The sequence below is a fragment of the Leopardus geoffroyi genome, chromosome C2 (genome assembly GCF_018350155.1).
Source record: "Leopardus geoffroyi isolate Oge1 chromosome C2, O.geoffroyi_Oge1_pat1.0, whole genome shotgun sequence".
NCBI lineage: Eukaryota > Metazoa > Chordata > Mammalia > Carnivora > Felidae > Leopardus > Leopardus geoffroyi.
Window position 1 is genome coordinate 153,905,946 of NC_059333.1, and position 22,092 is coordinate 153,928,037.

General features: G+C 49.3%; 1 protein-coding gene and 1 long non-coding RNA gene across 2 annotated transcripts in view; both read left to right on the plus strand.

Moving 5' to 3' along the window:
* The first annotated feature begins 712 nt into the window (after positions 1–712).
* The window catches only part of TRANK1 (tetratricopeptide repeat and ankyrin repeat containing 1), a 100,529-nt gene continuing 79,149 nt past the window's right edge, over positions 713–22,092 (plus strand). Inside the window, exons 1-2 of the mRNA XM_045436633.1 lie at positions 713–981; positions 20,630–20,761. Of these exons, the coding sequence (XP_045292589.1) occupies positions 959–981; positions 20,630–20,761 (155 nt within the window). The 5' untranslated portion in view covers positions 713–958. The remainder of the gene's footprint in view (positions 982–20,629; positions 20,762–22,092) is intronic.
* Positions 15,132–17,105, plus strand: LOC123575833. Its single transcript, XR_006701026.1, has 2 exons — positions 15,132–16,562; positions 16,869–17,105. It is a non-coding gene; the product is annotated as an uncharacterized LOC123575833 (long non-coding RNA).

Sequence of the window (22,092 nt, forward strand, 5' to 3'; positions counted from 1 at the left end):
GGACAAACCCGAGTGGTGGTTGAGAGGCTGTGCAGCCCGTTGCGCCCATGACAACCGAAGGATAGATGGCAGTCACCTTAACTGTCTCTAACTCTTTGAGTCATCACTGCCCTTCCAGGAGCTTCCCGGCCATTCCGCCTGTAGGGAGAGGCGGACTCCTGGGCAAGTACAACGAACGCGGCTGTGAGCGTGGAGACGTCGGGGGTGTCCCTGCCTCTTCCCAGGGACAGGGTCCCTGTCCCTGGTCCCTGAATGCCCAGCGTCCCCAGAATGCAGGCCCGAGCACACAGCGCTAGACAGCCAACGAGTGACTGCCCAAGGCGACCACGAAGTGGGAGCCAGTGGGCGCGGTGTTGGTTGCCTGAGCCTGGTGTCCCTAGTTTCTTTGTTGGAGGGGGTGGGAGGCAAGAGAGGCGGCGAGCTGGGGCCGTCAGCTGACCGTGTGCTCAGTTTACCCCACCATCCAGGCGGGCCCAGCCTAAGAACGCAGGAGTCCCCGAGGACCCAAACGTGTCGCAGGGGCGCGTGTGCGCGCTCGGTCCCTCGTGGCGGCCGGCTCGAAGCCCTCGCTTTTCAAAGGCGGCCGGGAGCCACCCCATTGGAGCACTCGCACGCCTGATGGGAGACACCGAAACGCCTCCTCTGAACACGGTGACAAACACGCCCTCCCACCCAGCGGCGACGTGCACGTGACAGTCCTGGGGCTCTCGCAACTACGTGGAAACTTGGAATAGGTCTGCGGCTGCACACAGCCCGGACGCCGGGGTCCCCGCGCCCCCGCCCCCTCCGCGCGGCCCGGGAGCCGCGCCGCCGCCGGCAGGGGCCCCCCGCGCGGCCGCCGCTCCCGCCGCCCGCGCCCGGGGCCGCGGCTCTCGGGCTTCGGCGCCGCGCCCTGCCCCCACCCCCCTCCCGGGAAGCAGCCCCCCAGGCGGCGGCGGCGGCGGCGGCGGCCCCGGCCATGTGGGACCCGCGGGCAGCTAGGTGCGTAGCGGCGCGGGAAACGCGGGGAGCGCTTCTGGCCTTGCGGGCCCAGCGCCTCTGCCCGGCGGGAAGCGGCGGCGCGCTGGGGCTGGCGACCCCCGAGCGGTCGTGGGGCGGGGGGAGGGCGACCCGGGCCTGTCGCGCGGGGGGCGCGCAAGCGGGGGCGGCTCCGGCCCCGGGGGTGGGGTGGGGTGGGGTGGGGGGCGAGGGCTCGCGCGGCGACGGGACCGCGGCGGCGCGCGGCCTGCCCCGTTCCCACCCGGGCGCCGAAGCTGCGGCTCCCGGGCCCACCTCCCACCTCCCGCGGGGGGACCCCGGGGCCGCCGGCCGGTGGCGCGGCGCGGACCGGCGGACGCGCCCCCGGGGCACGCAGTCGGGGCTGGCAGGTCCGGACGTGGGGCGGGATTTACGGGAACTTGGACGGCGCTGGCCGCCCCCCGCCCTACCCCCGGCGGGAGGAGGCTCGCGATTCCCGCCCCGGGAGGCCTCGTCTCCAGCCCGCCCGGTCGGGAGCCGGGCTGGCCCGCAAGGGGCCGTCCGGTCCTCCATCCTCGGCTAAACGCGCCTGGGGCGGGGGTAGCAGCAGGGCCCCGCGGCCGAGAAGCGGGGGGTTCCGCTGGCGAGCGTTGGCAGGCGTGGGTTCCCAGCCCGGAGGCCGGGAGGCGCTCTCCGCCCCCCGCGCCGCGCGCCCCCTCGGAGCCCCGCGGCGCGGCTGGAATAGCGCCTCCCGTGGGTGCGCCGCGCGGGCCGGTTCCTCGCCCGGCCGGAGGCGTTTCCGGGAGCCCGAGAGCCTTCGTACTTCCCCGGGACGATCTCTAGGGAGGTGTGCAATTTGGAAAATAAAGGGGGAAATTTTTGAAAAGAGGGGGAGGGGGGGGTGCTCTGAGGTCTCTAGCCCCCAGCCCAGCTGCTTTCGGTCCGATGTCTGTCGGTGGATCCTTAGCAGGGAGAACGAGCGGGGAGCAAAGGGCCTTGCGTTCCCAACGCCCGGGCTCTCCTCCGCTCCCCGGTGTTGAGCCTCCCGAGTGCCAGGAGCCTTTTTGAGGCAAAGCTTTTACCCGGATGACTTGGTCTTTTGTGGAGTATCCTGTTTTGTGTCTCAGTGAAAGGGCTATCGTAGTAGGAGAGTCAGAAGTTTGTTTCAACTGTTTTCCAGTCTAGTCTGTTTTGTAGACTTGCAGGCTGGGTGACTGAGTTCTAAGTAACCTTTGCTGGCTCCTGTATCCTCTGCAGGGCGTGGAGGTAGGAGAGGTATGTGTGGCATTCACCCTCTGGAGTAGGATCCCACTGCCTCAGGATGTGGCTTTCCCCATTTTAAAAAATGTTTATTTTATTTTATTTTTTAATGTGTGTGTGTGTGTGTGTGTGTGAGAGAGAGAGAGAGAGAGAGAGAGAGAGAGAGAGAGAGAGAGAGAGAGAGATTGTGAATGGGGGAGGGGCAGAGAGAGAAGGAGACACAGAATCCGAAGCAGGCTCCAGACTCTGAGCTGTCAGCACAGAGCCCCTCCTTGGTCTGGAACCCACAAACCCAGAGATCATGACCTGAGCGGAAGTCAGAAGCCTAAAGGACTGAGCCACCCAGGCGACTCTCCCCATCTTTTTTAAAAACCAGATCCACAGTCCAGACCCACCCCTGCCCCCATATATACAAGTATAAAATTGCAACAAGGACTTTACAGTATATTATTCTTTCTACAGGGTGGGATACAATGATATTTTCTATTTTATTCTATTTTCTGTTGTTTAAAAACGCTAGTCATAATCCATGAACTTGATTTTGTGATGGACTAACCAGTTTTAGGTGGCAACTGCAAGCTCTCTTTAGGGCTGAGGAGAACATCAGCATTTCGCGGAGAAGCCAACTTTGGGAGGGAGGAGTTGGTGTAGGAGACATGAAGGAGGCTGAAGTTCAGACCGGAGTAAGGAAATTCATACCTGGGTCCTGAGAGTACCACAGGACATGGCTGTGGTTCCCATCAGTAGCATCTACAAAGGCAGACCAAGGGATGCTTCTAGTTACTCTGGTTCTGTCTGTCCACAAGGAGCTCGCCACCTGCCATGGAGGCCAGTGGAGCCTTGGTTAAGTTTTGGAGAGATAGGGGCGTAATGTCTCCTTGGCATTAGGCCTTTTTTGGGGTGGTGAAGGAACACAGAAGGAGGGTGCTGCAAAGCTGCCTCAAATTCTGGATTCATAAATTCAAAAGAGGATCCTTAACATCTCTGCCCAGAATTCCACAGCTGCAGTGTTAGGGGCAGGGCCATGAACATTGTATAGATGGAAAGACTGAGGCCCATCACCTGTTAGTCATTACAGCTAATGAAGGGTAACCCTGGGGTTGAACACCCACTGTCTTGATTTCTCAGCCCATGACTCTCAAGGGCCGAATAGAGACTTTGCCCTTGTGGACTTCTCAAACTCCTCTTTGCTGATTATTTGTTTCCTGGGTCCCTACCAAACGCAGGCACATACCGTCTTACCGTTTTATCTTTGCTTCTTGGGATGAAGATTCTTTTTTTTTCCTTTTTCTTCTTCTTCTTTTTGCTTGGGTTTCCCCTGCATTTGCTAGACTCAGGAAATGCTTTTTGGCAATAAATTGTGACAACTGTAAGGTTCTCCCTCAGTTGTTTCCCATCTCTCAAGATCACTGCCCTTCCCCCTGACCCTGGCCTGGTTTTGGAGTCCATAGCTGCTGAATTTATTTTAGCTTATTTATTTTTTTTTACTTTAGATTCACTTAAAGTGTGACCCCATCTTTCCTCTTAAAGCCTTAGCTGCCACTGGGAAAATGTCACAAAGAAATTTTCTGGATTATAGTACCACCTTTTATCCTCTCTAGATACCAAAGATAAATGCTGTAAAAATCATTTTATGCATTTAGTATTTACTCAAAACATTTGGTGAACATCTACCATATCCTGGTCACTATTTTAAGAGCTAGCTTATTTATTTATTTGTTTATTTATTTATTTTTGGGATTTGTCATATGCCAACCATATAACCTCATTAATTATCAATTGAGATTTGAAATTGTGTTGAAGGTGGAGGCTGTGTCTTAGATATCTTTGAATCGTTTTCTATTCATAGAACGGGTAACAGCATTCTGTACATATGGGTGTTACATTCAGAGTGAATTGAATGATGGAAAACAAAAATAAATGAAAATCTTTTCTCCAGAGTGAGAGATGCAAAGTTAAATCAGTTATGTTTTCTTTTTAATTTTCCTTTTTTAAAATCTTTAAATTTTTTTTATTTTTTGAGAGAGAGAGAGTGAGCAGGGGAGGGGCAGAGACAGAGGGAGACACAGAATCGAAAGCAGGCTCCAGGCTCTGAGCTGTCAGCACAGAGCCCGATGCGGGGCTCGAACCCACGAACTGGGAGCTCATGACCTGAGCCGAAGCCAGACGCTTAACCGACTGAGCCACCCAGGCGCCCCTTTTTAATTTTCTATTTAATAAATTTATACCCCTTTCACCCATTTCTCCCATCCTCCTTCCCCACCTCTGGCAACCACCAATCTGTTCTCTGTATCTCTGAACATTTTTTTTTTTAAGATCCCAGATATAAGAGAGATCGTATAGTTCTGCAGATTCTTTTAGTAGCCAAAGTGGAGCCCCTAGGTCCCGAGTTTGAGGAAGGTAAGGTGATTCTGTGGATGTTTTCAAGAACTGACGTGGAGGTTGGGGCCTGGGCCTCCGACCATTGTCAAGAGCGTGGCATTGTTTCATTTGACCTTGAGGAACAAGCTCTCTGTTACCTTTCCCCACCTTGGGAAGTCGAGCCCATAAGTCACTGGCTTGCCTCTGGTTTTCCAGTCAGTGACACAACTGACGGTGGGCTCATGGCTTTCTAAGTTTTAAAATTTCTTTTACTTCTTAATTTATTTGATTTATTTACAAATTTTTTAAATTCACATTTTAATTAGCATACAGTGCAATATTGGTCTCAGGAGTATGGCTCATGGCTTTTGTAACAAGTTTCCTTGGAGTGCAGCCTGAAGTTCTCAAGGCCAACAAATCCTTGGTGGAAGAAATCTTTACAAGGAAGAGGAATTTGGGGGAAATGGACAGTCTCCTCAGCAGAGATGACACTTCAGGTTGCAGCAGAGACTGATGGTGGGGACGGTGGCAGTGGTGGGGAGAACATTCAGGCTGAAACGCAAAATCTGTTGAACGAGGTGAACAGACACGTCAGAACCCGCAAATGTCACAGCACCCAAACCAAGAGCAATGCTCGTCTCTTCTGCCTGACCAGACATTTTTCTTGGTCTCAACATTCATGAGTGAGCACTGCCTTGTTTCCTTGTTTCTTGTTGAATTTTTGGACAGGTGAACGAGCCTTACCTGTGACACCAATTTAGCCGAATTGATTCCATCTTTTGTCCGGTCAGTATCAGTGCCCACCTGCCCTCACCATGGCATGTTTGCCCGAGCTCTTGTGCGCCTGGCTAGCTGGTGGGACTCACTCCCGGTGTGTCTGTTAGAGCCGGGACAGGTGTGAATTTGGCTCTGTGTTTGAAGTTCCAACCACACGTAGACTGAGAATTTTTTTAAGCGCTGGGTCCTCCGATCTGTGGGGCAGCGCTGGGAAAGGGAACATGAGTGCCAAGCCTGGAAAACGCTGATGCTATCTGGGGGGAAACCATGCCACTGCCCGACAATGCAGAAAATATGGAGAATTACAGTGCCACACCGGGCAATTTGATTCCCTGTGACCAGAGTACTCGGGTCACGGCCTTGAGTCATATCCAGCTCTGGCCTCCAGGGTGCTCTCCTTTGGTCACCTTTGGGCCAGCTCATCCCTCAGCCCATTGGGGTCCCCTCTCCCTGGAGGCTCAAAATATGGTGACTTTGAGGGCTCACTCAAGTCTAAACTTGTTGGCCAGGGTCTAAGGGTCCTGATTGGCCTTTAGACTTTCTCTCTGACGAGCCCCTTCTTCTCCCCTCGGGGTTTTACCTCTTCTTACCTCTTTGCAAGTCAGTTCTTCTCATATAACTGAAGGCCCTGCATTGGCCTATGGAGGATAGAAACATCTGAGACACAGGTGCTTCTCGTGCTGGTGGAACAAAGCTGATGGCGGGCAGACCCGTGAGAAGACCTCAGTGGAGACGTAGACAAGCGCCCCGAGACAGTTCCCAGCTCCTGAATCCTTCCCAGGAGGAAGTAAGGGAGGCCACTTTTGAACCAGGCCTAGACAGACAAGAGAACTTCCAGCAGGCAGATTGAGGGGGGCCAGGAGGGAGAGAGGGACAGTCCAAGCGAAAGAAGCAGCTTCTTAGTAAGAATAATACTGAACGAAAGGGCTTAGACTCTAACCGTCAAGAGAATACTAGCAAGGATAGTAACGGTTGACCTGGAGCCCGGCTCTATGTTTGGTGTGTTTCAGATATTCCGTTATGTGATTCTCACAGAAGTATCGTGAGCAATACCCATTTGACAGATGTCCCTGCAGCAGAACGTAAGCTTCTGGGCAGCAAGGTTTTGGCCGGTTACGCTCAGCCCCATATCCCAGGCATCCAGCAAAGTGCCTGGCACGCAGTAGGCATTCGACTCATTTGTGCTGACTGACTGAGGACACAGGGAGTCCCGTCAGATAGGGTGATGCTGTCCCTGTTTTCCAGGATGGAAACTGAGGCCTCGGCTGGTGTGGTACCGGGTAACGTGTGACTCGATCCCACGTTTTGGGCCTTTCTTTCCTATGAGGAGGACACACTCGTATCCTCATATTCTCCTCTGACACGTGCCCCAGCCTTGCAGAGGCACGGGAGAAGGAGGGAGCCAGAAAAATCTGGGGTCGTGTGGCTACAGCAAGGCAGGCAAAGTGTTGGAGAATGCTGGAAAGCTAAGTGGAAGGTGGTGTGTGTGAGAGGCTGAGAATGGGAATCTAAGCTATTGAGAGTTTATTCTAAACGGTTTTAAGGGCCATGGAAAGTGTGTGTGTGTGTGTGTGTGTGTGCGTGTGTGTGTGCATGTGTGTACATGGTTCTGTGTTTTATTAAGAAGGCTGAGATTGTGGATGAATACATTGTTCAGCCTGGCCAAAGTTCATACTTTTTTCAAGGCCAAGTTCAAGGCCCTGTGTTTTAGGAATCTGTCAGCTGGTGTTAGAGCGGGAGCTAGAACTCAGCTCCTCCCGGTGCTGCTAAGGCACCTCCCTTTCATGGGGTTGTCCTTCAGGGGCCCCTGTCTGGGGGAGACTGGTTTATGAGCAGCTCCTGGGCACCTCCAGACCCTCCCCACGCTGCAGTAGACGGTGTTTTAGCCTCTCTGCAGGGTTTGTCTTTTCTTCCAGATTGAGGGGGAAGCAGACTGCTGTGGTTTGAGGATGGGAGGTGCAATGGAGGCCATTAATCAGCATTTGAACGGTTGCGGTTGCGGAGAGGCTTGGGGGTGGAGCTGGGGAGGAGGTGACTGGGCTGTGAGTATTCAAACTGAGCCCTCTCTGAATCCGAAAGCACCTTTTTTCAAGGGCTGTCGGAGGAGGGCTTTGTCGCTTCCTCCGGAGCTGCTCCTGACTTCACAAGCAGGTGCTCCCCGTGAGGGGAATATGGCAGTTGACCTGGCACAGAAGCCAGGTCAGGATTTGTCAGCAACCTGTGGTGGCCGATGCCACCTCCCTCATCTGTCCCGAAGCAGAGTACGGACTGCTCACTTTTCAGTTTCCTTCAGGTTCGCTTTTACGGGGATTTTATTTCATTCTTTCAAGAGTTTACTGTATTCAATTTACTTTTTCAAAGTTTATTTATTTTGAGAGAGAGAGAGAGAGCGAGCGCATCCTCATGAGCAGAGGAGGGGCAGAGAGAGAGAGAGAGAGGGAGAGAGAGAGAATCCCAAGCAGGCTCCGTGCTGTCAGCGCAGAGCCCGGTGTGGGGCTCGATCCCATGAACCGTGAGACCTGAGCTGAAATCAAGAGTTGGATGCTCAACCGACTGAGCCATCCAGCTGCTCTATTTTTAAGGACTCTCTATACCCAATGTGGGGCTCCAGCTCGCAACTCCGAGATCAGAGGAGTTGCATGTGAGCCAGGCACTGAGCCAGGCAGGCACTCTGTCTGGATTTGATTTCAATTTTGAAGGCCGTCCTTTATGTTTTCCCCGGTCACCCTCACCCTTCCTATATCCATCTCCCCGAGGAGCTGTGGACCCAGATTTTTGGTAGCAGACTTGGGTTTGTACCTTGCTTGGAGAAATCCCTTCACCTTGATCAAAAATGTTTCCTGATCTGTACAACCAGGATAATACTTACACCTCCTTCACTAGCACCGTTAGGGATGTTCCGTGAGAAAATGCCGGAGAAGGTCTCAGCACGGGGCCCGGCACGTAGTAAGTGCTCAGTAAATTTTAGCCGATGTTACCTCAGGCTGCTCTCATTCAAACAGCAAAATGGAAGGGTGCCGATCTGTGCACACACTGAGGAGAGACTGTGCCCACCGCTAGCCCCTGAGTGGGAGGGACGTCGAGAGTCCAGGACTCCAGTTCAGAAGTAGGAGTTGCGACTGAGCCACCTTTGCATGCAGCGATATTTCTTGAGTAGCTTTCAGAGACCTGGTGTGGTTTTGGGAATTTGGAATGTCTGTCTCCCAAAGCTCACACCATCTGCACACTATCGAAGCCTACGATGCAAAGACCTTGGCCCATCCTTTTTCAAGAACGGCATTCTTTAGTCTGAGTTTACATTCTTCCTTCTTTTTTTTTTTGGAGTTAAAATGTTCCTTATTTTGTGAAATTATGGGACGGTGGAGGGTACACGTAGACATTAAAAACATTTTTTTTAAATGTTTATTTATTTTTGAGAGAGACAGAGACAGAATGCGAGTGGGTTGGGGGCAGAGAGAGAGGAGGAGACGCAGAATCCGAAGCAGGCCCCAGGCTCCGAGCTGGCAGCACAGAGCCCGACGCGGGGCTCGAACTCAAGAGCTGCGAGATCATGACCTGAGCTGATGTCGGACACTCAACCGACTGAGCCACCCAGGCGCCCCAACATTTTTTTTTTAATTAAAAAAATTTTAAGTAAACTTTGTGCCCCATGTGGGGTTCAAACTCATGACCCAGAGATCAAAGAGTCACATGCTCTACTGACTGAGCCACCCAGATACCCTTGGCTCCATGGTGGCCTTTTTTTTTCCTTTTTCAAGTTTTTATTTAAATTCCAGTTAGTTCACATGCAGTATAATATTAGTTTCAGGTGTAGAATGTAATGATTTATCACTTACCTGCCACATTTAGTGCTCATGCCAACGAGTGCCCTCCTTAAAATGCCCATCCCCCATTTAGCCCATCCCCCCACCCATCTCTCCTTCAGCAACCCTCAGTTTGTTTTCTATAGTTAAGAGTCTGTTTTATGGTTTGCCTTTCTCTCACCCCCCACCATGTTCATTGGTTTTGTTTCTTACATTCCACATGTGAGCGAAATCGTATGATATTTGTCTTTCCCGGACTGACTTATCTTGCTTCTCGTAATACACTCCAGTTCCATCCCCATCTTTGCAAGTGGCAAGACTTCATCCTTTTTTATGGCTGAGTAATATTCCGTTGTATATGTATTATCACGTCTTCTTTTTCTTTTTAAGTTTATTTATTCATTTTGAGAAGAAGAGGTGGGAGGGGCAGAGAGAGGGAGGGAGAGAGAGTGAATCCCAAGCAGGCTGTTCATCGTTGGCATGAAGCTCCAGGTGGGGCTCGAATCCATGAGCCATGAAATCAAGAGCTGAGCCAAAACCAAGAGTCGAATGCTTAGATGACTGAGCCACCCTGGCGCCCCAATTACCGTGATCACATCTTCTTTATCCATGCACCAGTTGATGGACATTTGGGCTCTTTCCATAGTTTGGCTATTGTCAACAATGCTGCTATAAACAGCAGGGTGTATGTAACCCTTTGAATCAGCATTTTTGTATCTTTTGGGTAAGTGGTAGTACAATTGCTGGGTTATAGGGTGGTTCTATTTTTAACTTTTCGAGGAGCCTCCATACCGTTTTCTAGAGTGGCTGCACCAGCTTGCATTCATTCCTATCAACAGTGTAAGAGGGTTCCCCTTTCTCTGCATTTTCCCCAACATCAGTTGTTTCCTGTGTTGTTAATTTGAGTCATTCTGACGGGTGTGAGGTGATATCTCATTATAGTTTTGATTTCTATTTCCCTGATGATGAGTGATGTTGAGCATCTTTTTAATGTGTCTGTTAATCATCTGTATGTCTTCTTTGGAAAAATATTTATGCATGTCTTCTGCCCATTTTTGAACTGGACTATTTATGTTTCGGGTGTTGAGTTTGAAAAGTTCTTTATAGATTTTGTATCTTTACAAGATTGTATCCAATATGCCATTTGCAAATATCTTCTCCCATTCTGTAGGTTGCCTTTTGGTTTTGTCGATTGTTTCCTTTGCTGTGCAGAAGCTTTTTAGGTTGATGAGGTCCCAAGAGTTCATTTTTGCTTTTGGTTCCCTTGCCTCCAGAGACATATCTAGTAGTTGCTATGGATGATGTCAAAGAGGTTGTTGCCTGTTTTCTCCTCCGGGATTTCGATGGTTTCCTGTCTCATATTTAGGTCTTTCATTCATTTTGAATTTATTTTCATGTATGATGGTACACTTAAAAATTCCTTTTAATGTTTATTTATTTACTTAATTTTTAAATGTTTATTTATTTTCGAGAGAGACAGACAGAGTGGGAGCGGGAGAGGGGCAGAGAGAGACAGAATCCAAAGCAGGCTCCAGGCTCTTAGCTGTCAGCACAGAGCCCGACACGGGGCTCGAACCCACGAACTGCAAGATCATGACCTGAGCCGAAGTCGGACACTTAACCAACTGAGTCACCCTGGTGCCCCGATCCTGGAGGCTTTTTAACCCCACACAGAAGGCGATGTGATGGATTTGGGGACCATCTCCCTGGTGGCGGTGAGGAGGCCAAGCTGGAGTCGGGTGAGGCTGGGGTAAGGGGAGGGTGACAAGGCGGATACTGTAGTAACCCAGGCCGACGAGGAAGAATTCTCTGGAGGGTGTGTGTGAGCCAGACTTGGGGACAGCTCTTCTGGAAGCTGTATGCTGAGGTGGGGAACAGCTGACTCGTCTTCGGCCTGTTGTTTCCTAGTCACGGCACTGTGTGTGTTCATGCTTAGATGCCCAAGTTGATTTTTGGCCCAAATCTTTGGTGTGCAACTGGGAATGGCACATAGTATTCGTCTGGGGCAGGGTGTACCTCCTAGGGTCAGTGTGGAGGGAAAGATTCTGAGGCCTCGTGGAGCCCTGCAGGGAGGGGTACTGTGACTAGAGATGTCTGGAGTGGGGTGGAGGCAGGACACCCCTGATTTAGACCCTTGTCTAACGTGAAGCTGTAAAAAGGCATGAAATGGGCAAGCTGCTCTCCTTTCCCCCTTTCTAGCAAACGAAAATAACAACGATTCAAATTGCTTAGGTTAAAGAAGGAAAGTTCTAGAAGGTGGCCCATGACTTCAGTAACTAGGGAAGAGGCAGGGGAATGTGGACGGAGCCCCTCTTTCTGCCTCTTCCGCTCTCTGTCCACTCTCAGTCCAGAGTGGCTTCTTCTCGGGGTGGGGGTAAGGCTGTACCCCTTTGGAGCCTCCTACCTCAGCTGCCACTACCAGAGGAGCTCTTCCCAAAGTTCAGGTTCAAAGTCCCAGGGAAAGGTTCTGTCGGGGAACGCTGGCCTGCAGGTCTGGCACATAGAACAGGTGTGAGGGCTGGGGTTTGCTTCTGTGCACCTGACACCTCCTGTCAGAAGGCCTCTGTGGTGAGCCAAGCAGCCATCCCAGAGTGCGTTCACGTCGGTTCATTGGCCTCCTTCTAGAACTTTCCTTCTTTTGCCTAAGCAATTTGAATCGTTATTTTCATTCGCTAGAAAGGGGGGAAAGGAGAGCAGCTGGCCCTTTTCGTGCCTCTTTACAGCTTCACGTTAGACAAGGATTTATTCAGGCCTGTAAGCAAGTGTGGACCCTTCTTTTCAAAGGAACAATCACAGCAGAGAAGGAGAAAGTTGGGGGCCATTTTCAGATGTTGCAGTGCTGACCCCCTCTCTCCCCTCATCCAAGGCCTCAAATCTCCGATTTTCTCAGCTATAGCTATTTAACTGACTGGTAATTTCAGGGATCCCCTGTGGAAACAGGCGAATATTAGGGCTGTGTTTTCTACCAAATATTTTCTCTTTGCTGGGTAAACAAAGCAAAGGTTCTGTAAATGTTGCAGGGATCACACTCAAATAACCTATGGAGGTTGTCACGGCCGGTACCGTTAACCGAAACCTTCACAGACCAGGGGCAAGACCTGGGTTCTGGCCCTGGCTCTTTTGCCCCCGCAACAGGTGGTGTGGACGGAGTGCGGGGGTCCAGGAGATAAGCCCAGGTTTGAACTCTGGTGCTCACTACATTGTGACTGTGGTCAGGCCCCCAAATCTTTGAGCCTTGGTTTCCTTGCTCTGGAAACTAGCCTAATAGTGTCACTTTATTAAGTCCTTTTTATTTTATTTATTTATTTATTTATTTATTTATTTATTTATTTTTTAAATGTTTATTTATTTTTGAGACAGAGAAATACAGAGCATGAATGGGGGAGGGTCAGAGAGAGGGAGGCACAGAATCTGAAGCAGGCTCCAGGCTCGGAGCTGTCAGCACAGAGCCCGACGCGGGGCTCGAGCTCACAGACTGTGAGATCATGACCTGAGCTGAAGTCGGATGCTTAACCGACTGAGCCACCCAGGCGCCCCAAGTCCTTTTTATTTATATGATTCTGTGAGCATATTCAGTGAGGGTGTCATACTCGTTTGCTAGGGCCGCGATAACAAATTACCACAAAGTGGGTGACTGAAGTCAACAGAAGTTTATTCTATCATAGTTTGGGAGTGTTCTTCCCATTCCCAGACCTACTCCCCAAAGATAGCCACTCTTGTTCGCTTCTTAAGGCCTTCCAGAACTTCTCCCAGTAGATCGAGCGTACACACGTACACAAATATGGCCCTAAGCTTTCCAAGTTGCTCTACAAATTGTTCTCCAGTTTGCTTTATTCACGTCATGGCGCATCTTGACATGGCTTCCTCTTACTTAGATCAGCCTCATAGTTTAAAAAAATTTTTTTTTAAGAGAGAGAGAGAGAGAGAGAGACAGAGAGACAGACAGACAGAGCATGAGCAGGAGAGGGGCAGACGGAGAGGGAGTCACAGAATCCAAAGCAGGTTCCAGGCTCTGAGCCGTCAGCACAGAGCACGACATGGGGCCCGAACTCACCGACTGCGAGATCGTGACCTGAGCTGAAGTCGGAGCTTAACCAACTGAGCCACCCAGGCGCCCCTCGTTCTTTCTTTCTAAACGCTTTTGGAAGACTTCGTGGTGGGGAGCTGCACTGTGATTATTAAACCAGCCTCCTGTCGATGGGCATTAATGCTGGCCCCAGTCTTTTCTAATTACAAACAGTTTGACAAGTGAATAATCTTGTACACGTTCCATTTCCAGTGCGTGCAATCAGTCTGTGAGATTGATTTCCGGAAATGGAATCGCCAGCCCAAAGGCCGTGTGGATGTGTCACTTGGTTCAGTATTCCCAAATTTCCTCCTAGAGCAGCTGAAGATGGTCTAAAATGTGTACCTACATTTTCTGTTACTGCTTTTATGGTTTCTTTTCCTCAATTTTTTTTTAAATGAGCTATTTGCATGTAATAAAAGGCACAGATTTTAAGTGCACTATTCAATGAGCTTTCGCAAGTATATATACCTGTGTGGCCACCAGTCCATCGCAATCTAGAACATTTCCATTCCCCGCAAAAGTGGCCCTCCCTCCTTAGGCAACCGCTGTTCTGATTTCTGAGATTTGCCGGTTCTAGAACGTCATCCACATGGGATCACACAGTGTATCCTCTTTTGAGTCTGGCTTCTTTTGTTCATCATATTTTTGAGGTTCTTTGTGTTGCTGTGCATTTTACTATATGATTTGTATTGGTTTTCTATTGCCCCCGTACCAAATGCCACAGACTTAGTGGCCACATAAGTGAGTTGTGTCACAGTCTGTGGGTCCGAAGTCTGGGTCAGCTTGGCTGAGGTCAGGGTGTTGGCTGGCTGGGCTCTTACAGGAAGGTCTGCAGAGAAGCGCCTTCTAGGCTCATTCACGTTGCAGGCAGGATCAGTTCTTGCAGCTGTAGTGTTGAGGGCCCTGTGTCCTCACTGACTGTCACCCAGGGGCCTCTGTCAGGTTCCAGGGCCACCTACCTTCCTCTTGACGTTGCCTTCTCTCCACCAGCAAGGCAGTCAGTGATGGGGCTGGGCTTTCCCTAGTTCCACGTCATGTGCCACATCTCTCCCGCCTTCTTCCCTGGCATCTTCCTGACTCCAGCCAGAGAGGTTTTCTGCTTGTAAGGGTCCAGTGATTAGGCTGGGCTCACCCAGATCATCCAGGATGATCTCCTTGTCTAAAGGCCTATAATCTTAACTGCACATACAAAGTCCCTTTTGCATTCACGGGTTCTGGGGCTTGGGGCGCGGGCAGATTTGGCGGGGGTGTGTGTGTCCATTGTTTAGCCTAGCACACGCTATGAGTTAGAAATTTAACTTCTTTTCCAGATGGTCAGCCAGTTGTACCAAAGTGACTCATTCTTTTCCTATCTCTTAAAAATCCGTCCTTATCACACATGGAGTTCTTTGATAGTAGTATATATTTGTTTCTGGATATTCTATTTTGTCCCACCCATCTGCCTACTCCCATGTTAGCATCATCCTTTAAAAATCAGATAAGTTTTGTAAATATATTTTAAAATGTTAGAGATTTTCTCTTGATCCTTTTTTCTCTTTTTCCTGTAGAATATATTTCTACTTGGCACATCCCTGACGGTCACACGTGATCCATTGTCAGGCTTCTGTGTGTTTCCCCAAATTGGGTACTTTATACCGTTCGATTCAGTGCCATCAAAATGGATCCTCAGGGGCGAGGCTGTGTGTGTGTGTGTGTGTGTGTGTGTGTGTGTGTGTGTGTGTGTGTCTGGAAGATAATTCAACATTATATCCATTTGTGTTTGAAACCAGAGCTTTCTATATTTCTTTAAAATTTTTTTTTAATGTTTATTTATTTTTGAGAGAGACAGAGCGCAAGTGGGGGAGGGGTAGAGAGAGAGGGAGACACAGAATCTGAAGCAGGTTCTAGGCTCTGAGCATTCAGCACAGAGCCTGACGCGGGGCCTGAACCCACAGACCGTGAGCTCATGACCTAAGCTGAAGTCGGATGCATAACCGACTGAGCCATCCAGGGACCCCTAGAGCTCCTATTTCTGTAACGCAAGGTTAATTTTGACTAAAAGCTTTGGAGTTGACTCTTCCTGCCCTGTAGTCCCATGGAGAGTGTCTGCCTCCTGAATGTGCCTTACACTGGTTCATTTCTCTCCATCTTGCCTGCAGCCAGCATGATGGAGTTAGTTTTTGTTAATCCCCAGCGCAAAAGCCTCTGGTGCTGTACTGCCCAGTGTGGTAGCCATGGGTCACAGGTGGCTGTGTAAATTAAGGTTAGTGAAGCTGAAACAAAACATTCAGTTCTTCTGTACCAGCCATATTTCAAATGCGTAATAGCCACATGTGGCTGGTGGCCACTGTCTTAGTACAAAACAGAACATTCCCATCATCATAGAAAGTTGGAGTGGACAGGGCTGCTTTCTCAAGCGTATTTAAGATGAATTCTGGTATCCTTGGTCGGCCTTCATGATCCCAGATTATTTATCTCTTACAGCAATTACCAATTACTTTCCAGCCTCACTTCTGTCCCCACCCCCTGGCAGTTCTTGAACGATGAAGCTCAGAGCCTTTGCATATACTGTTCCCCTGGCCCTATTCTTCACTGGGCCAACTACTCACTTTTGGGGCTTGGCTTACATGTCACTTGCCCTCCCCATTCTAAAGTTATATTCTCATTTTATAAGCTTTCTTTTACCCTCTACTTTTCTGCTTCAGAAGAACAATCCGTTAGCTGTAATATTTGTGTGGTTATTTATTTTATGTCCATGTCTCTAACAGACAATAAACTTCCTGCAGGTGAAATAGTGGTTGCCCTTTCACCACGAAACCCCCGATGCCCAGGACAGTGCCTCACCCAGGTTAATTCCATGTAAATATTAACATTGGAGTAATCTAAAGTTCTAGATCCTCTTGAGAGGCACGAATATGTTGGGTGAGTAAGTGAAAATTTCATTAAAAGAGGCATAGCTTTAAAAGCAGTCAAGAGACCCCACATATTAGGGAGATTGTTATTTATTTACGTTTAGGATGTAAATTGCACAAGGGTGGTTTGGAGCTGAACTAGTCCATTGGTTTTCGAATCACCATCCTGACTTTGGTGAACACGTAGTTGGGGGTAACTGAGGCTATAAATTAAGGTGGAAGTCATTTAAAGTTGTTGGATAAAGGGGATTGGCTGGATTAGGACAGCCCTGGGGTTTATGGCAGGCCACTGAGCTGGGCTTTGGTGGGTTGGTGCAGGCTGGTGAGACGTCTGCGGGGTGGACACGGTGATCTGGTCTTTCTTGTTCTTATTAAACACCCGGGTAGGAAAAGCTTGGGTCCAGCACCTCATACTTTTCCACAGGCCTTTTGAAAAAAATTTGGGTGAGTTTCTCCAGAAAACCTCTACTCTTCCCCATCAGCATTTACAAGCCTTCCCCCGGGGGGAGGAGGGGGGAAAGAAAAGAAAAGAGAAGAAAAGAAAAAAGAAAGAAGGGCAAAGAAAACAAATTGGAATCTCCAGAATGAGTTCTGACTTTGGATTTCCATCCCAGACTGTCTGTGGCCACCTTCTCTCCTGTGGGGAGTAGGAAGGAGTCAGTTTTAAGAACTGTTCCCCCTGGCCTTGGTTCGGAACTGTCTATCCCCAGCATTCCAGGGTTCGTCTTAAATCATTGACTGTCTTTGCAGGGTTTTTTGAAAGGATTTTCATAAAAAAGAAAAAAAAAAAAACCCAAGAACAAGAAAAGTGAATTTGCTATCAAGATGTCTAGTGCTCAGATGACGTATGAAGGGAAAGCCTCCCTGTGCCCATTTTAGTGGCCCCACGCCCAACCCTGTCTGAAGGTTTTGCTCTATTCCTATAAGTCAGTTACAGGGTTTCACGTGTATATAGACAACAAGTAATAAAAGCTACAACAACCTGAATCTGCTTTGTTTCAGACTTCCTGGTTTAAAAAACCTCTACCGAGGGCACTTGTATTTTCTTATTTCTACTTCCTTGGGTGTAGCCAGGCAGCCCATGACACCTCCCCACAACTGGACCTTGAATCCTGATGGGGATGCAGTGAAAATGACTGCCAGCCAGCGCCACAGCTGTGAGACTATCTACTTCGGGCTTTCATCACACCAAAAAAAAAAAAAAAAACCCTGGAAGTGAGGGCTCGGTGCCAGCCAAATCATCACATGCCTTGGGGATTGACTGGGTGCTGACCTTTGAGCCCCTGTCCCGGCCTTTCAGACTGTAGTTCAAGGTCACATCACCTAGGTGTGCACTGTAGTGCCACGACTTTCTGTGTCACTGTGGCAAGTAGCTTAACTTCTCTCTGCTGCAGTGTCCCTGTGTGTCAAATGGGGATGCAGTCATGACTCCCTCGTGGGTTTTCTTGTAAGAATGAAATGGCGTCATTGATGTCAGGCACATAGTAGGCGCTTGGTACGTATTAGCCATCAACTGTATGTCATTACCATTTGTACTTAACAATTTGTTCTGTAAACAGACTGCCCGGTTGCTTAAAAAGAGCAGACTCAACCACCAAGCCCTCTGTGTTCTAAGGAAGAGATATAAAGCATTCTTCCCTATCAGGAGACCGTGGCTGCTAACAAATCCTAATAAGAAGCCAAAAGCCGGGGCGGGGCGCCTGGGTGGCTCTGCCGGTCAAGCATCTGACTCTCAGTTTCAGCTCAGGTCATGATCTCGCTCTTTTCGTGAGTTCGAGCCCTGCCTTGGGCTGTGCGCTGACCGTGCGGAGCCTGCTTGGGATTCTGTCTCTCTCTCCCGCTCTCTCTGCCCCTCCCCCACTCACGCTGTCTCTATCTGTCTCAAAATAAATAAATAAAAACTTAAAAAAAAAAAGAGGCAAAAAGCCTTCTGTGTGGCTGGCAATCCCCCTATTTCCTGTGACGTCATTTTACCGAGAAAAAGCAGAAACAAGAGAAGGAATACATTTGACGTTTGCTCACCTAACATTAAAAGCTCACTGTTGGTGGAAACAACCCGAAAATTCTGACATGAATTGTTTTTATTGTATTTGTAAATAAAGTGGAAATGCTTTGAATGGGAATGTGGGAATGTGTTTGAATTCTTCAATTAAGCCCTTAAAGAGTCTCATTTTAATAACATTTATATTCTGATTATTAATGTACATTGTAGAGCAGCTGGGAATTCAGAAAAGTACAAGAAGGAAAATTAAAACGCTGCCGAATCTCAATGGTGTTTCATTTTGGCATATTTTCTTTAAAAAAAAATTTTTTTTTACATTGATTTATTTTTGAGAAACAGAGTGAGACAAAACGTGAGCGGGGGAGGGGCAGAGAGAGAAGGAGACACAGAATCTGAAGCAGGCTCCAGGCTCTGAGCAAGCGGTCAGCACAGAGCCTGATGCGGGGCTTGAACTCACAAACTATGAGATCATGACCTGAGCCGAAGTCGGACGCTCAACCGACTGAGCCACCCAGGCGGCCCTTGGCATATTTTCAATATATTATATGTGTTAAAAATTCAATTTGGGATTATACACCTATTTATGTAGACTGTACTTTTCATTTACTAACATAGCCAATCATTAAATGTTCTTTTACAACATGATTTTTTAATTAATCGTGTGGTATTCTCCCATATGGATATATTTTTAAAAAATTTTTTTTAATGTTTATTTATTTTTGAGAGAGAAAGAGACAGAATGCAAGTGGGTTAGGGGCAGAGAGAGAGGGAGACACAGAATCCGAAGCAGGCTCCAGGCTCCGAGCTGTCAGCACAGAGCCTGACGCGGGGCCCTAACTCAGAAACTGTGAAATCATGACCTGAGCGGAAGTCAGAAGCTCAACCAACTGAGCCACCCAGGTGCCCCCCCCTCCCCAATTCTATAACCGATTCAAATCCATTACGAGTCATAGGACATTTAGGGTTATTTCCACATTTCACTGTGGCAAACATCCGTAAGACTGAATCTGTCCGTGATGTAGTACATTTCCCCTCTAAGCGGTGTATGACAGCCCCCGACATTTGGGGTCATTCTTTTAATTCTTTAAGTATTTCCCCATGATACCTCGTTGCTGTAATTCTTCATTTCTTTGCTCTCTAGTGAGAGTGATCTTTTTTATTCACTCTCCATATATTTAGAAATTACTTGTATTCCTCTGTGAATCATGGGCTTACAGCCTTACACATTTCGGACAAATCTGTGGCCTTTTCTTGCAGTGGAGAAGTATTTTTTAAAGTTTTTATTTATTTTGAGAGAGACAGAGAGAGAAAGAAAGAGCTAGCAGTGGAGGGGCAGAGAGAGAGAATGCCAAGCTGGCTCGGTGCTCAGGTCGGAGCATGACGTGGGGCTCGATGTCACAACTGTGAGCTCAGGACCTGAGCCGAAATCGGGAGTTGGACGCTTAACTGCCGGAGGCACTCGGGTGCCCCGGGGAGTTATTTCTAAAAGAGGCATATTGGGACACCTGGCTGGCTTAGTCAGTAGAACATGCAACTCTTGATCTTGGGGTTATGGGTTCAAGCTCCTCTCTACTACCTTTGCTCAGCAAACACTTCTGGGGTCCACGGGCAGGTGAGGCTCTGGACGCTTGTCTCCGACTACACATCAGAGAGAATCAGTAACAGGCAACCTTCTGGGTTTGGCATTCCAATCTGTTACACCATGAATATTTAAATGGCCCTCATATGCCAGTCTGTAGGGCTACAAAGACGAGTAAGACAGAAGGAATGACCCGCAAGAAGTAATCTCAGGGACAAATACTCTGGGGATTATATTAGAGTGTTTGAGAAAGGGGAGAGGGCGGAAGAGGCAGTGGCTGTGGCCCTGTGTCCTAACCCCTCGTATATGGAGGCCTCTAGACCTTTCCCCCCTTCCAAGAGGATGGGAGGGCTATCCACTGAGTTTCGCTGCTGCCAATAGTCGATGCGGTGCAGTGGTCAGGAGCAGAAACTTGGCCATCAGGTCGGAACCGGGGGCAGGTGACTTGAACCTCCAGGAGCCTCAGTTTCCGCCTCTGCACAGCGGGGACGGCGCCTCCTTACGGGCCGTGGTGGGTGGGTAAACAAGAAGGTAACAACAGTGCCAGTTTCGGGAACAGCCGCCGCTTCTCGGGCACACACGACCTGCCAGGTGTCAGTCGTCTTGCGGGCAGAAGCGGCCTCACCACTCAGTGCCCGGCCGGCCATTAGCACAGAATAAATGGAATCCCCCCCCCCGCCCCCTCCCCGCCCCCCCCCCCCCCCCCCCCCCCGGCTGCTGCCACTGAGGTCAGAAAAGAACTGGGGAAGAAACAGTCTCCCCAGGAGCCCCGTGTGGTCCCCTGGTGGTGAGGGGTGTTGTCAGGATGTGCTCGGCAGGTGGGTGGGGCCAGAATGAACCGAGTGCCTCTCCACAGTCAGCAATGCAGACGTGAAGGGAGAGCGGCCGGGCCGCCAGCCTTTCCCCCCACCCCCGTCTCTCTGCTCGCAGGATGGACCCCACGGCTTACGCTGAGCTGTTGAAAGAATCTGGCAACCAAGTTCTTAAGAACGGGAACTTCTCTCTGGCCATCAGAAAGTATGATGAGGCCATCCAGATTCTCCTGCAGTTATATCCGTGGGGGTAAGTGCTGGGATTTACTCCTCACCTTTCGTTTGCTTTTTTTTTTTTTTTTTTTTTGTAGCAAATGGAAGGAAACTCACTCTGCCGCTTATGTTTTCATTTCTTATCACGCCGCCTAGTTTCTGTTTTCTTTCTCGCCCACTTCCTATTTATCCGCTCTGTGCTGTGAGCTCAGAAACTGCACAGAGAATACCAAGTACTGGAGAAATAGAAAGTGAAACATAGGACGCTGTTGGTAAGCATTGCACAATTTCCCCTTCTGTCTGGTTATGGGAATCTGAGTTCCTGGGACGATCCCAGCCCCCAGCCTCTCTCAATGGCCATCTCTCTCACTTTCTTGATCATCTGTGCCGTTTACCCCCAGGCTACAGTGTGTACCCCAGGGGGACTCAGGTCCACCCCTTCCTCTGCCCCTTCGGCTTTCAGGAGACCTGTTCCCAAACATTTTTATTATCGCAGCACGCTTAACAGCTAAGAGCTGTTGTCTGTGTAGGGTGTAGCTTTCAGTAGAGCCTGTATTTGAATTTAAAACGGAGATAAGCTTAAAATCCGTTTTTAAGCATCTATTGAAAAGATCAGTAATAAGCCCATTATATGTTAACGTAAGTAACCTATTATAATGCAAAGTAAGTATGTTTTCCAAAGCTGAAAACTTAGTGAGAAGGGTGGCTGGCCCAGTTTTCATTTTTGCAGACCTCTTTAATGTCCGTCCCAACAGAAGGCATCCGACTTCTCGTATCTGCTTCTGCGTTCAATCCACTGTGATACCACGCGTTGTGTAGCCTCTGGAAGATTCCCTGCACGCATGGGAGAGAACGTGTGAAAAAGACACATGCGTGGTCCCCTGTTACCGCTGTGACTAATGACCACAATTTAGCGGCTGAAAACACCGTTTATTATCCTATAGTTCTGGCGGTCAGAAGCTGAGATGAGTCTCCTGAAGCTAAAATCGGGGTGCTGGTGGGGCTGGGCTTTTGCAGAGGAGAACCCATTTCTTGCCTCTTTCGGCTCTGGGTGGCTGCCTGCACGGCTTGGCTTGTGGTCCCTTCCTTCATCCTCAAAGCATCTCTTCCCAGTGTGCTGCCACGTCATGTCACTCTCTCCTCTGCTACAGCCACGTCTCCCTCTGTCCCTCTCCCATAAGGACTCTTGTGGTTGTATCCTGATCCAGGACAATCTCCCCCCAAGATCTGTAAATTAATCCCATCTGCAAAGTTTCTTTGGCCAACAAGTGGTACCATTATTGGGGGACTATTATTCAGCCTGCTATCGTTGGGAAAATATTTTGACCTTGTGGGCCACCTGAGATGGTCTTGGGGCACACCAGACAC